General features: G+C 41.6%; 2 protein-coding genes across 2 annotated transcripts; one reads left to right on the forward strand and one right to left on the reverse strand.

Moving 5' to 3' along the window:
- The first annotated feature begins 987 nt into the window (after window positions 1-987).
- Window positions 988-6,301, forward strand: LOC104442664 (2-oxoglutarate-Fe(II) type oxidoreductase hxnY-like). Its single transcript, XM_039299786.1, is given in 12 exon segments — window positions 988-1,083; window positions 1,202-1,216; window positions 1,218-1,398; window positions 2,506-2,604; window positions 2,690-2,741; window positions 3,311-3,432; window positions 3,515-3,615; window positions 3,697-3,755; window positions 4,542-4,598; window positions 5,219-5,264; window positions 5,728-5,807; window positions 6,211-6,301. Coding segments are annotated over 12 exon segments (999 nt in total).
- Window positions 6,302-12,298: 5,997 nt separating this feature from the next.
- On the reverse strand, window positions 12,299-13,315 carry LOC104442663 (influenza virus NS1A-binding protein homolog A). The gene has a single exon (XM_018872568.2). The coding sequence runs from the start codon at window positions 13,313-13,315 to the stop codon at window positions 12,299-12,301; it is 1,017 nt and encodes a 338-aa protein (XP_018728113.2).
- Between the last annotated feature and the right edge of the window lie 767 nt (window positions 13,316-14,082).

Raw genomic sequence — 14,082 nt, forward strand, 5'->3', positions numbered from 1 at the left:
TTTAATTCTAGTTTCTTTGTTTAGGGATCAAAAATTAATGCCTAATTTTTTATATAATAAATAAATGATCATGTCACTAAAATTTAGATATCAACAATCATTATCATCTAAAAAAGAGGAAGATGGCAAAGCGCTTGCAACTGAAGCACTGTCTGATATGAAATAGCCAAAAGAGAAGTATTAGATGCAAAAGCTGTTTATTCACTATATTGTGCTTTATCCCCTACTGAATATAATTGAATTTCTTCATGTGAAAAAAAAAAAAAAAAATGGGACAAGTCAAGTTAATTTGATCCCACTATATATCAAATACCCTAATCGAGTTAATTTCTACTAATATGAGATCACAAGCTAAACTAACATTTGTAATTGAAATTTATTTGGCCAATTTGAAGCTTAATTACTTCAAGTGGATGTTAGTCTAGAATGAGTCAAGTCGAATTGGCTCAATCGGAACTCACTAACTCGATTTCGTAACTTTTGACTAGAACCAATCTATAAAATTGAGAAGTTCATATATGAATTTGCCTAAATTAATGCTATCCATGTATATCCAAATAGAAGATTGAGGATGATCGAGCCTATTTCTCATTCAAAAATTATGCTAGCAGACTTCGATTGCATTGTTCAACTCTTTATGTTTGGAATTAAAAAGATCATGGGGCAACTTAATCAAAGGGAGATTCGGTTGCCCATATAAACGAAGTTGGATTTCCACAAATAGTGTTCTTAGCTAGGAAAGACTATCCTGTCTTTGGATCTACAAGGAAATAGTATCTCTCACTACAACTGGTTGAAGGAAAGAGTATTCCTTCCAAACGGTCAGCTTGGAAATAAAGGAGTATAAAAGGAGGTCATGATGCTGAAGCAAGTATAAGATCTTAAATCTAAGATTTCAAAGTTTAAAGAAAGCTTCGATAGTACACACTTGTTTTTGTGAGCTGATCATCATCAGTCTTCACTAGTCGGAGAAGCAAAATGGCCAGCATGGACAGCATTGTCGCTGGAGTTTCCCCTACAGGTTTGAACCAAATCGACCTATCGAGCTCCGACCTTCAACGATTGGCCTCTCTAGTGAAACAGGTTTTCCATTCCCTCGAATTTTCTGCTATTTCAATTTATTTTCCGTTACCGAAACCAAGAAAACTGATGTTTTAATTTGTGTTGACACTGACGGACAAATCCATTTCATTGGCCGCAGGCGTGCACGGATTCAGGGTTTTTTTTATGTCATCAATCACGGAATAAGCCAAGATTTAATGGACGAGCTCTTTTCCCAGAGCAGGCAGTTTTTTGATCTTCCATTAACTGAAAAGATGAAACTATTAAGAAACGCAAAGAATAGAGGATACAGTCCTCTGTTCGATCAAACCTTAGACCCTCCAAATCAGAAAAAAGGTTTGATTTTTCATAGCTCCCTGTAATCAGCCGGCAATTTAATAGCAGCACTTAGAAAAGGAAGGGGGGACTAAAAGGAAGTGGGGACTCTTCACCACATAAATAGTAGCTAGTTGTTTGAACTTTGAAATACTAACACGGAATGGGAGAAGTACATCTCAGGAACCAAAACTTGGCACAAAGGGACACTTAAGTGCTAAAAATTAGGAAATTGACACTTAAGTACTACTTTTTTTTAAAAGTGGGACACTGTTACTCCCGACGAACCTCATCAAAAATCTTATGTGGTAATTTTTTATTATTTTTCTCACTTACGTGGCTCACCGGAGAGTTGACTCAACAAAACACCGCAAAAACGACATTGTTTTGGTGTGGATTTAAATTTTAATATAAAAATTAATTTAATTAAATTATAAAAAATTAATTAAAATTAAATAAATAAATAAATAAAAATTTAAATGAGGAAGGAGGCAGCTAAGGGTTGAGCCCCCATCGTCGCCACCTCCCTGCCGTCGCCAAGAAGGGCCTGCGACGTGGGGGGGGTCGACCGGGGTCGTCGAGCCTTGGCCAAGGGTGGCAACCCCGGTGACCCTCCCTCCACCGTTGCCGGCCCTTCTCAACAGCGGCGAGAGCTTAGCCCTCAGCCACCTCCCTTGGCTTTTTTTTTTTTAATAAATATTTTTTTATTTTTTAATGTGTTAAATAATTTTAGTTTTAAATTTAATTTAATTAATTTTTTATTAACTTTTTACCACGTCAGCATCAAAACGACATCATTTTTGTATTATCTAGCCACGTTAGTGTGCAAAACGATATTGTTTTGCATTTACTTCACCAGAAAATCGTCACTTCAACATTTTTGCCGGATTTTATTGCCGTTAGCACTTAAGTTATCAATTTTGCTCCAATTTTAATACTTAAATGTCATTTTCCTAACTTTTGACACTTAAATGTCCTTCGTGCCAAGTTTTGGCACTCCAAGTGTTTGGACTCAACACAAAACCATGAATTCTATAACAAAGATTTAATTGAAGCTTTGTTACTTTCTATCTAGCTATCATCTTCAGAAGATCTTTAAGTAGTACTGATTCCATTGCCGTTTTATAGGAGATTACAGGGAGGGGTACTTCTTAGGAGTGGACGTACCAGAATATGATCCCAACGCGCAGAAGCCTGATTTTGGACCAAACGTCTGGCCTTCTGAGGGTAACCAATTGCTTAATATTGTCCAACTTAAAAATGCTGCTGATGATCACTACTTAATTTAGTTTCACTATTGTATTTTTTCTAGATATATTGCCAGGGTGGAGGCAGACTATGCAGGAATATCATAGTCAAGCATTGTGAGTCTTTGTTCTAGATGATTTAAAGCTGTACACCTTAATTTTTTCTGTATAGAGATCCCCTGTTTCTCTGGCGTGGTGTCTGCGACCTTTTCGGTACCGTAATAATCCCCACCTTCCCTTCCACATGCATCAGATAGTGCCATGTTCTTTTTATCAAAGCGGCCTAAGGGAGTTAAATTGCCTCTGACTTCTTAACTGCATATGCCTTCTTGAGCTGTTACCTATGATGGCCAAAGTATAAGTCTCTTCTAGTAATTTGTAACTGCTGATTAAACAGTTTTTCTGGGGGATCTTTATGTAGCTATTATGCCCGAGATTCACTATTAATCACATTGCCTAAGAGCCTTAACTCAATTGTCTACTTGCTTACAGTGGTAGAGCTGATATTACAGTCACAATTTTCATTACATAAAGTCTCCAACTCAAAATTAGTTGACTTTTGGATACAGTTATACTTTAAGAGCAATGCGCAGATGATCTATGTAGCAAGATTCAGTGTAATTTGTTGGTATCAAAGTGATGGTAATCAATTTGGTAATATTTTAATTTGTAAAATGCGCATTCAGGAATGTGGCGAAATTAGTTGCAAGGGTTATTGCTATAGCACTTGATCTGGAAGCTGATTTTTTTGAAAAGCCAGAAATATTCGGTGAGCCTATTGCAGACTTGCGCTTGCTGCATTATGAAGGTAGATTTTACTTTGCTAAACTACATAACAAAAATCCGCAATTCTTTCTTCTCATCCTGTTGATATTCCCTTCATTGTTTAGGTGTAGTCTTTGATCCCTCCGAAGGAATATATGGAACTGGGGCACATACAGACTTTGGGTTTCTTACCTTGTTGGCAACGGATGCTGTCTCAGGTCTCCAGGTATTTGCTATTCTCCTATAAACCCGTTGGTGCAGATTTTATGCATAGTTATGGTGCATTGAACTGATCTAACTATTTTAGATTTGCAAGAACAAAGATGCGAAACCTCAGATATGGGAATATGTGCCACCTATGAAAGGGTAAAGCCCACCTGAATTTCAATTGTGAATTTGAGATTATTATATTATCGATGTCATATTTAGAGTAATTTGGACACTTTTGGTGGAAGATCATCATGTTAGGATTTATATTCCAGTGATTTATGGTTTACAAATAAAACTTGGAATGACTTTGTCTCAAGTCTTGCTCTTCTTGTTTGTTGGGGCATGGGCACGACAATGTGTTTCCCGTGATACGCATGATTGGAAAATTGCTTCATGCCGATGTTGAGTGGAATCCAACACCAGTATTAGTGAATACATTTTTTACGATAGTCCTTCTTTGTCTGACCTGATCTGCTATCGTGGTTCTTGTTCGTACAAAGGCAGCGATAAGCCAGTTTAGAGAGAAAGTATTATCGTGAGATGGGGATAAGGATGGATTTCCAATTAGAAACTTAGAGAGGCCCTCATCCACTTCTCCTTTCCTTTCTGCAATTTGCATCTATGTAAGTATACATATTAACCTTGATCAATTTAATCCCTCCGGTGCCTTGCTGAACAACCTCGTTCTCTCTCTCCTCAAATACTCTTAGACCAACGCATATGATGGTATTCCGCCATTCTTTCCTGGTTAATCAGGTGCAAGTCCACAGTCATAGAACTACCATGCATCATAGACATTCTACAGTTGTTTCTGCGATTGCCCTCTTTTAGTTGTTCAGTTCATTGCGTAGATTCATTTTTGCATAATTGTTTCACTAGTAGACAGAAGAATTTCATGATAATCTTCAAAAGTAACATTCTTTCCATTAATTTCTTGTACAGAGCATTCATAGTGAATATCGGTGATATGCTAGAACGATGGAGCAATTGTATTTTCAGGTAATATGCTTTAATAAAAGTCTATACAGATAAATTGGTGTGAGGAAAGCTTTGAACATGAAGGTCAGAGATTTTCTTATGGCAGCCTACTACGGATTGTGTAATCTGTCCCAAATTCCACCAGACTATCTTCTGTTGCACCCTCATGGCTGTTGCTGATATTAGTGGCCCATTAGTAGTACGAGGGCATCTGCTCTTGACATTGGTTAATTATAGCTGAATTGCCTCAGAAAAGAAATCCTACTTAAACTCAATTATTGAAGATGGCATGATATGTTTGATAACCTGTGTTAATTTCTAAATAGTCCTCTTTATGAATGACAAACTATAAAATTGGTATGCTAAGTGCTCTTATCAACACTCAACTCTCACTGGTTTAACTTTTGGATACTAATCTTTGTATGTGTTCTGGGATTGCTAACAACCGATAAGGTTAACATGCATCATCATGATGCATGAAAACATGTTTAGTGATATACGACATGAACTTTTCCCATGAATCTGATAGGTGTCCTGCAGTTCTCCATATTTAGCAAGGTCATTCCATATTGTTTCATTCGACTTGCCTTTTTTTGCTTCTTTTTTGTCAAATCTATACTTTTGCTTTGCTTTTCAATCAGGTCCACGCTTCATCGAGTTATAGGGAATGGTCAAGAGCGGTATTCTGTAAGGCCTTTTGCTCTCTCTCTCTCTCTCACCCCCTCTCTGCTCATCTTTTTAAAAAATTCTGCCCCCACATTTCTGCTCATCTTTTTAAAAAAATTCTGCAAAATCATCAGGAGATCTTGAAGCTTTGTCGATAAAATTTTAAAAAGGGCAGTAATAGGAAGATTAGAGCATAATTGAAGCCAAGCTTGGATTGCTGTAAGTTGATTCCGAAAATGATCCTAGGTTTGCTATCATGCTATAGTGGCAAGTCAATTGGACTAGTGATCAAACTCGTAGGAAATTCCTCTCAACTTGAGATTATCTTCAAGGATGATCCAACCTAAATTTTTACAAAAGAAGCCTAATTGTTTTTCTATGCCTAGTTAGCATCTTTCAATCATTACCTTCTCCATTCTCAATGATTTTTTTTGCTGATACTCTGTAAAATAAATCCTTACGCACATGTTCTCATAAAATGCAGGTTCCATTCTTCATGACGCCCAACCATGATTGTCTTGTCCAGTGCTTGCCAACATGTACTTCAGAAGAGAATCCTCCCAAGTAAGCTGCCGGACACATAAGTTACTTCTCTATATAACAACAAGACGATGCTATTGTACTTTCTCTATCATCAGTTCTTAGTCCTAGCATTTAACTTCTTCTCCTCCTGATTCAAATTGTCTTTTTGCATCATGTTTGAGTGCCGATACTCTGATTTGAACGTGCATGTCCAAGGATCATCGAAATGCATATGCTTGGACATTTTGTTTGTGTGTTCTCGTGAGGCATTGATATGATCAACTGCATGCTTGCACGCTCTCTTTATCAGGTTGGAACCTTTTCCTTTGGGGATTTGGGCGCTGTATTTGTAATAGCTACTCCAATAGTTATTAGACGTGGTACACATTAGCAAATTGATGCTGGCAGTGAGTCCTAAACTCGTTCGAAATTGCATCATGTGCAGATTTCCTCCTGTCCTATGTCAGACCTACCTGTCCCAAAGGTTGGGCGATATTCTTGCTGATTTGAAGGAGTACAAAAGGGAAGGAGAATGAGAAGATGCATCCATTTAACGTGAACTCCGGTTATAGATACATAAGCAATGTACAACATCACATGATGTTTGTTAATGGAAATAATAGTTCGGTGGATTGAGAACTTTATATTACTTGCCTCTATGATTTGGCTCCTATATTAGCTATTTATTTGGCCTTTTACATGATCTCGTTTGGTCTGAATAGTTCTACAAATCCAACCAGAAGCAACTCTTTAAGAAAGGAAAAGAAAAGAAAATGCCACACGATGTCTAAGCACCAATGTTGACACCTAAACTTTGGCCACCCGTTTCATTCATTCATTACATAAAAATTAGGGATTAATTTTTAACCCCTAAACAAAAATATTGGAATTAAATTGCATAATATATAGTTTTAGAAGCATCTATTATTTTTTTATTATTGCATTGGATCAGCGATGGTTTGAATAACAAACCTTTAGTTTTGCAAGTTGGACTTGATTTGCGGTGAGAGAATTTGGCCAAGCTCGTTATTTTTTAAATGGGCCGATTTAAAATGCCAAGGTGGCAAATCGCTAAATAAGGTTGACATCATCTTAAATTCAATTCTTAGGAAACATTGAAGCGAATTCGAGAAGTAATATCAAGAAATCTTTTAGTCACATGGCAAACGCTTGTTATAATTCTCAAGATATTCTGGTGTGTGCTTAAAAGGGCAAACAAGCAAGAGCTAATTCTGGAAAAAAAAAAGAGAAATAAAGAGGAAGACATCTCGTTGAAGAAAAGGAGGGGATACGGGCACGATGAATATATGGAGGCTCGAGAACTTCTAAAGCTCTGTCGAGCTTTTCCAGGCTCATGTGCATGTCAGCCTTCTGATGATCTGGAAGAGGGTTCTTTTTATCAGCTAAAACAGCTTTCTTCGCCATCGTCAAAGCTCCCTCACTTCTCTGCCAGATAGAAGGAACGTTCCAACTCCTCGTCGAAATTTACAATTATACATATGTTAAATAAATAAAAAAAATTCAGAGTATTTTTCGAATTAGTAATTTATTTTAAAATAAAGGAAAGCCATAACCAAACAAGTAGTTATGCTTCGTTTATTTTGGAGAGATTTTACTTTCTATACACATGCTTTTATGTATTTTCTTATCTCGTCTTTGTATTTTTAATTTGTCTAATCAAGTCCCTATATTTTCACAAATTTTCTAATCAAGTCTCTTCGACACTAAATCTGATAAAATATAACTAGCCATCAGAGCATGACATGGACAACATTTTTCCAATATAAATGTCAAAATGACTAAATTTTATCCACATCGTATTCGAGAAAATATTGGCTGCAGCTCTGACTCCAACGTGTCTTCCTCCGAGTCCATTCACCGGGCGACACGTGGCGCCCGGCAGCCACGCTGGAGTCCGAGCTTCGGCCCTTTTATTTTCGTAAATATTGGAGCCAGCTCTCGAAAGTTTCTCTCTCCTCCTGCACGTATTGTCCTGTTTTACTGTTTTGCAAGGAACGGAACAGACCTAGCATGCACATTCTCTCTCATTGCATTTATTACGAAGGAAAGAGAAGCAAAGCTTTACGTTGCTCTCCAAGAAAGAGAATTTACCATTTCCCATTTCTTTCACCCGACCGAGGTTTCGAAATTTTGAATCTCAAAATCTCTCTACCCTCGTCGCGCCGCTCGCTTCTCTCTCCGGCCTCTCCCTCCTTCGATCTTCCCCCGCCCAGCGCTGCCCCTCCGTGGATCACGCTCACAGCCGTGTCGTTCGAGAACTCGAACCCCCGAAGTTGGTGTTCCGGAGGACGGCCTCCCCAACCGGCGACGCGGTCGAGGGAGCTGAGAAGGAGCCCGCGGTGGAGTAGTCGAGGGACTTGATGTCGACGCGGCGAAGCCTGAGCTCGGGGCTCTTGACACAGGCGGTGAGGGCGAACCCGAGGAAGGCGGCGCGGAGGATGACGATCGAGGCGAGGGTGTAGACGAAGCACTTGTAGCTGCTGCGCCTCTGGTTGCGGCGAGGCGGCGGCTTGGCGAAGTGGGCGAGCTAGTGAATGCGAGAGAGCACGGGTCACTCACTGAGGAGGTTGATGTGTTCCTGTGCCGTCGTCTGAGGTTTTTGACGGTTAGACGTGCAGGACCGTGTGAAAGCTGGGTCTGAGTGGGTCTGTGCTGTGCTGCTCTGTTGATGTCGCTCTTTGAACCTCCGTCGGTGATGACCCGCGCAGGGCGTTCGAGGCGGCATAGGAAGGTGCTAAAGCCCAAGGCAAGATCGACGACAGCGAAGGGTGGAGGAAGAAGAGCAGATGGCTAGTTATGGTGGACAACTGCATCAGTCAAGAGCATGTTTTCAGGATCATCTCACCACATAGGAAACAGATTGAAGAGGACGAGATTCATTTGGTTTTGGGAAACAGAGAGGAATAAGACTTTCTGCTGGATCTGGATCTGGTCATCCACACTAACTCCTAAAATCTTGCAAATGTAAATAGCGATTGATTGTATTATGTAATCTCCCTCTCTCTGAGCTCATAATTTCCTGCGCGTGTGAATATGGGTGCATGTCTGTGTGCTTGTATGAATATGTTGGGGGTGTGCAATGAGGAAGGATCAGCTGGCTTTGTTTTGGGTTTCATGCGCAACTTTAGTAGGAAATGATCTGAGAATCTTTGATCTCCCAACAACACCTAACTTCGGCGACCACTATAACCAAAGCAATTGAATAACGCAAAGAATCTTTGATCTCCCAACAACACCTAACTTCGGCGACTACTTTAACCAAAGCAATCGAATAACGAAGGGAGAGAGAGAGGGAGCTTGAAGGAACGCCTCGCCGTCGCCAGTCGTCCGCCCGAGAGCCGCCGTCCGCCGCAGCCCTTTTTCCCATTCAACCCGGTGGGTTTCCCGAAGCATGCTCACTTCGTTTTCATGGGAACTTCGATTCTTCCAGTCCTTCATCGGTGTTGTAACGCGTTATGGCGCCCTCTGTTAGGGACCCAGACCTGTGTTCGAGCCTTGATCTAGTCTAAAATCTATCGTTTCAGCGGTGCATATTAGATGTTCGACAAAATGCTTGAGTGAACGGCCGAATCCCACTTAGTCGGATCGATCGTTAGAAGCCTAGTTTAATGCGTTTGTTCTTATATTGTGAATCTACGTCTGATATCATTCTTCTCTCTTTGTTTCCCTGCGATTTTTATGGCATATGCATCAAATGCTGGGTTCACCGGAAAGCAAAACCTCGTCGGAATGCAAACCCCTCGCCAGCGAGTCCTGTGGCTTAAGGCCGTCTTAGTTAGCACTTGTTCTATTTTATTGCATTCTTGACTGTTTATTTGCTGGAAATCTGGGATCGAAAATTTTAGCTTCGGTATAGTTATTTGCTTTGATCTGAAAGACCAAAGATTCTTAGATCATTGTCCATTTATCTGCATCAATCTGGACAGCTCCTCTGGTTATAAAGATTGACCCTTGAGCGAAATTGACTGGAAATGATTTCTGGAGACAAATGATCCAATCTGCTCTCCCAGATATAGATTGAAAAAGAACGAGAAGTAGCAAGAAAAAGATTTGAAGAGGAAGATAGACCAGATATAGTATTATATGCCTTAAAAAGCTCTCTATTCATGATTCCCTGAATCGTATGAACACGATGATAATCATCCCGCAAACCCAAAAAGAAAAGCGAAAGCACCACCATCAAGAACAGCCTCTCAAGAACAGCCTCTCTCAGTGAGTGACCGTGCTCTCTCGCATTCACTTGAACTCCGACTTTCGCGATGCCTAAAGAAGATCCGACAAGCCCAATCGTGCCCTCCGGACCCCGCCTCCGGAGCGACGATGTGGAGCTCGCCCACTTCGCCAAGCCGCCGCCTCGCCGCAACCAGAGGCGCAGCAGCTGCAAGTGCTTCGTCTACACCCTTGCCCCGATCGTCATCCTCCACGCCGCCTTCCTCGGGTTCGCCCTCACCGCCTGTGTCAAGAGCCCCGAGCTCAGGCTTCGCCGCGTCGACATCAAGTCCCTCGACTACTCCACCGCGGGCTCCTTCTCAGCTCCCTCGATCGCGTCGCCGGTTGGGGAGGCTGTCCTCCGGAACACCAACTTCGGGGGTTCGAGTTCTCGAACGGCACGGCTGTGAGCGTGATCCACGGAGGGGCAGCGCTGGGCGGGGGAAGATCGAAGGAGGGAGAGGCCGGAGAGAGAAGCGAGCGGCGCGACGAGGGTAGAGAGATTTTGAGATTCAAAATTTCGAAACCTCGGTCGGGTGAAAGAAATGGGAAATGGTAAATTCTCTTTCTTGGAGAGCAACGTAAAGCTTTGCTTCTCTTTCCTTCGTAATAAATGCAATGAGAGAGAATGTGCATGCTAGGTCTGTTCCGTTCCTTGCAAAACAGTAAAACAGGACAATACGTGCAGGAGGAGAGAGAAACTTTCGAGAGCTGGCTCCAATATTTACGAAAATAAAAGGGCCGAAGCTCGGACTCCAGCGTGGCTGCCGGGCGCCACGTGTCGCCCGGTGAATGGACTCGGAGGAAGACACGTTGGAGTCAGAGCTGCAGCCAATATTTTCTCCATCGTATTCCGACATGGCCTGCGTTTGCTACATTTTCCACGCACCTCCACATGGACATCACTATGGCATCATCTAACGGCCATGTCAACTAAATTTGGTTGGATTTGGTATCGGAAAAAATTCAATTAGAAAATTTATAAAAGTATAAGAACTTGATTAGGCTAATTAAAAGTCAATGATCTAGATTTTATATATATATATATATTAAAAAGCGTGAACTGGTGATTTATGTGATTTTAAATGTTTGATTACCTCTTTGAATCTAATTAAACAAAATAAACAATCAATAATTAGTTCCATAATTCCTTACATATTTTTGGCAAGACTCAATTTATTTCACACCACGAAAAGCTTTTCCTTATAGCATGCTCTAATATTTTTTTTCGAGCAGATAAAAATATGCTCCATTTTTTTTTAATATGCCTCGGAGAGCTTTAGGTTTGTTAAATTTGAGAAAACATCACCAAATTTTTTTAAAGAAATTTTAAAAAGATGGAAAATTGTTTTAAATTAGAAGCTCCTTTTCCCCCTTCGAAATGCACTTTCTTGGTCATTTATTTTCTGAAGTACTATATCTGGAATAAAAAGCAAAATTTTCAAATTACAAAATATGCAAAATATGCAAAATTCAATTTTTGATCAAGCGAAAGTATATAAAACAAAGTTTGCACGAACTATACATACAATGAAATTGGCCTTCCGGGACAAGAAAGCTGAGACAGGAAATGATTCTACCCTTCAAATATTGCCAAATTTGGAAAGACAAAGAAAGAGCAACAGCAAGTCAATTTTGGTATATTGATTGAGCATTGGAAAAAGAAGATTATAATTACATGTCCAAATCTTGCCAAACATGATAAGAAAGATTAGATTAATTGATTAACAATCAAAACCATCAAACACTCAAAACTGCAGTCTTATCAATCTCCCATGATGAAAAAATAGCTCAACGTCAACATGATAAAAAGCTTAACACCTCTCATTCTTATTACTACTTTTTCATAAATATTGAAAAAGAAAAAAAAGAAGGAAAAGGTCGTTATATGTTTTAGCATGCTCCAGATCTGTTTCAGTCACCTTCTTCTCTCAATCAATCCATTTCCGTGTGCAAAACATGTGCTCCACCATCTCATGCTTCACATTCTCCTTGTTTTTGTTACTTGAAGAGAGAGCGTCTATGTTCAACAAGGAAATAGTTCTGCTGGAAAAACCTAAGGAGAGATTATGGTGGTATCTTCTTTCTTGTTATTTGATGTTCTGTCCCTTAGCTAAATACATCAGAAACATTTTAGAATGTTAAAAAGGAAATGGACAAAGCAACGTAGGAAATGGAGTTCATGGGTGGTCGAAACATCAAAAGGGACAGGCTTGAGGAAAAGGATTCCACACAGACAAGGACTCTTTTTTTTTTTTTTTTGGGGGTAAAGGACAAGGACTCTCTCTTTGCTTCTGATACTCTCAAGATAGCTGAATAACACAGCAGTGACTACAAAACTCTTTCTCTCCATCCTCTTCGACCTGCCCGAAACTCCTCCAGTAGTTAGCATTTGCGAACGTGTCGAACATGTGCACCATCGACACCGTTCTGGGCGAGGGCCCAGAGGTCCGATACCCGACCAAGAAATACAAACGGCTCCCGATCGGTGCAACTGTAACGTACGTTGGTTGGATGGGTGGCCAAGTGCCGTCTGCAACGTCTAATGGGTGGATAGGCGGTGACCATGCGCCATCCGCACCATCCGATGGGTGCCCCGCTGGGGATCGAGTCGTTTGTTGCGATCCGGGGACAATGTTCCACATGCTGAGCTCGGGATCGTAGGCCTCGATGTGGCCTTTCCATACCTTGAGGCAATCCCCTGAGCTGAACAGCCTCCCATCATCAAGGGCGAGAATCTGGTGAGGTGGAACATCCAATTGCCACATTCTCGCCCTCAGTTCCCATCTCCCGGTCTCGGGATCGTACACCTCGGCTGAGCTCCGCTCCGCGAGGCCAGGCGACGAGCAGTCCGAGTCTGACCTCTCAGCGAACCCGCCGACCACGTGGATCTTACCGTTCCACGAGACCCCTGCACATCTGTATCGCAACGTGCTCATGCTGGGCAAAGAAGTCCACTCGTCTAGAGTCGGATCATACGCCTCGGCGGATGAAATTCCCCTGGCATTTGTCGAAGTGGACTGGCCCCCGGCGACATATATTTTGTCGTTGCATACGGTGCACGCGAAATCCGAACGGGGGGTTTGAAGAGGTGCACAAGTAGACCATCGATCGGTTCGAACATTGTAGCGCAATACTGTGGATAGGACCTCGACTTTCACGTCCACCAAGTCGGCGAATCCGTCCGAAACATGAACCATTTCCTTGTAGCATAATCGGCCACCAACGATGTAGATCGAGTCTCGGAGCGAAGCCATGGCGAAACCCTTCAAGACATAGCTCTCGGTTATCCCGGGAATTGGGCTAACGTAACTCCACATGTGGCTATACGGGTTATAGCACTCTATCCAGTTCGATATGTTGTTTGTGGTTAGTGTTGGTTGCCTTAGGCAAAACGAAACGTACACCCGGTAGCCGTGGCGATCGATATCCGGGGACGGCTCTCGTGTTAGGGGTTGTGGGGGGAAAGGGATCGAACCCATTGAAGGGGTAGGGGGAGGTGACGAACTAAAGCTCGCTTTGACTAGCTCCTGGGGTTCTTATGATTGGCAAAAGGGAAATATCAAGTAACGATTCGGTTGAATTATATAGTGAGGAGGGCGACCGGATAGCACGAGAGGAGCGTTGGTCTTGCCGATATTGACTAAGAATATCGTCTAGAAGGATGAGGCAGCATCCAAGCGTGTTAGATAACAACTAGGTGATTTCCCTTGTCCTGGCGCATGTTTTGCGAACTGTGGAATGTAGTTTGGTGGGTTATTGCCTAATGCATTGTCCTTTTCTCGTATCATGGCTGATGTAACACGGTAGGACTAGGAGGATCCAACCCAAGGGCTCCATCAGTGGTGGCTCAAGAGAAGAATCCTCATCCAAAACAATGCGATCCTTCTCCTCCATCTTTCTTGGATGGGACCGTCGTCGGCTTGCTAAGAGCTGATAATAACATCACACAGGATTTTCAATTTCGGAATCATAGCTCTTAACGGAATGTACGTATTGGAAACAAAGAGAATGGACGATATGTTCTATGCTTTGTCCGTTCGCATATGCATAGAGTAAGCATTGCATATTGGCAGGAGTGTAATCC

Source organism: Eucalyptus grandis, chromosome 8 (genome assembly GCF_016545825.1).
Source record: "Eucalyptus grandis isolate ANBG69807.140 chromosome 8, ASM1654582v1, whole genome shotgun sequence".
In the NCBI taxonomy this organism is placed as follows: Eukaryota; Viridiplantae; Streptophyta; class Magnoliopsida; order Myrtales; family Myrtaceae; genus Eucalyptus; species Eucalyptus grandis.

Excerpts from the sequence above, each read along its gene's own strand:
- LOC104442663 (XM_018872568.2), bottom strand. The coding sequence starts at position 13,315 with ATGTGGAGTTACGTTAGCCCAATTCCCGGGATAACCGAGAGCTATGTC.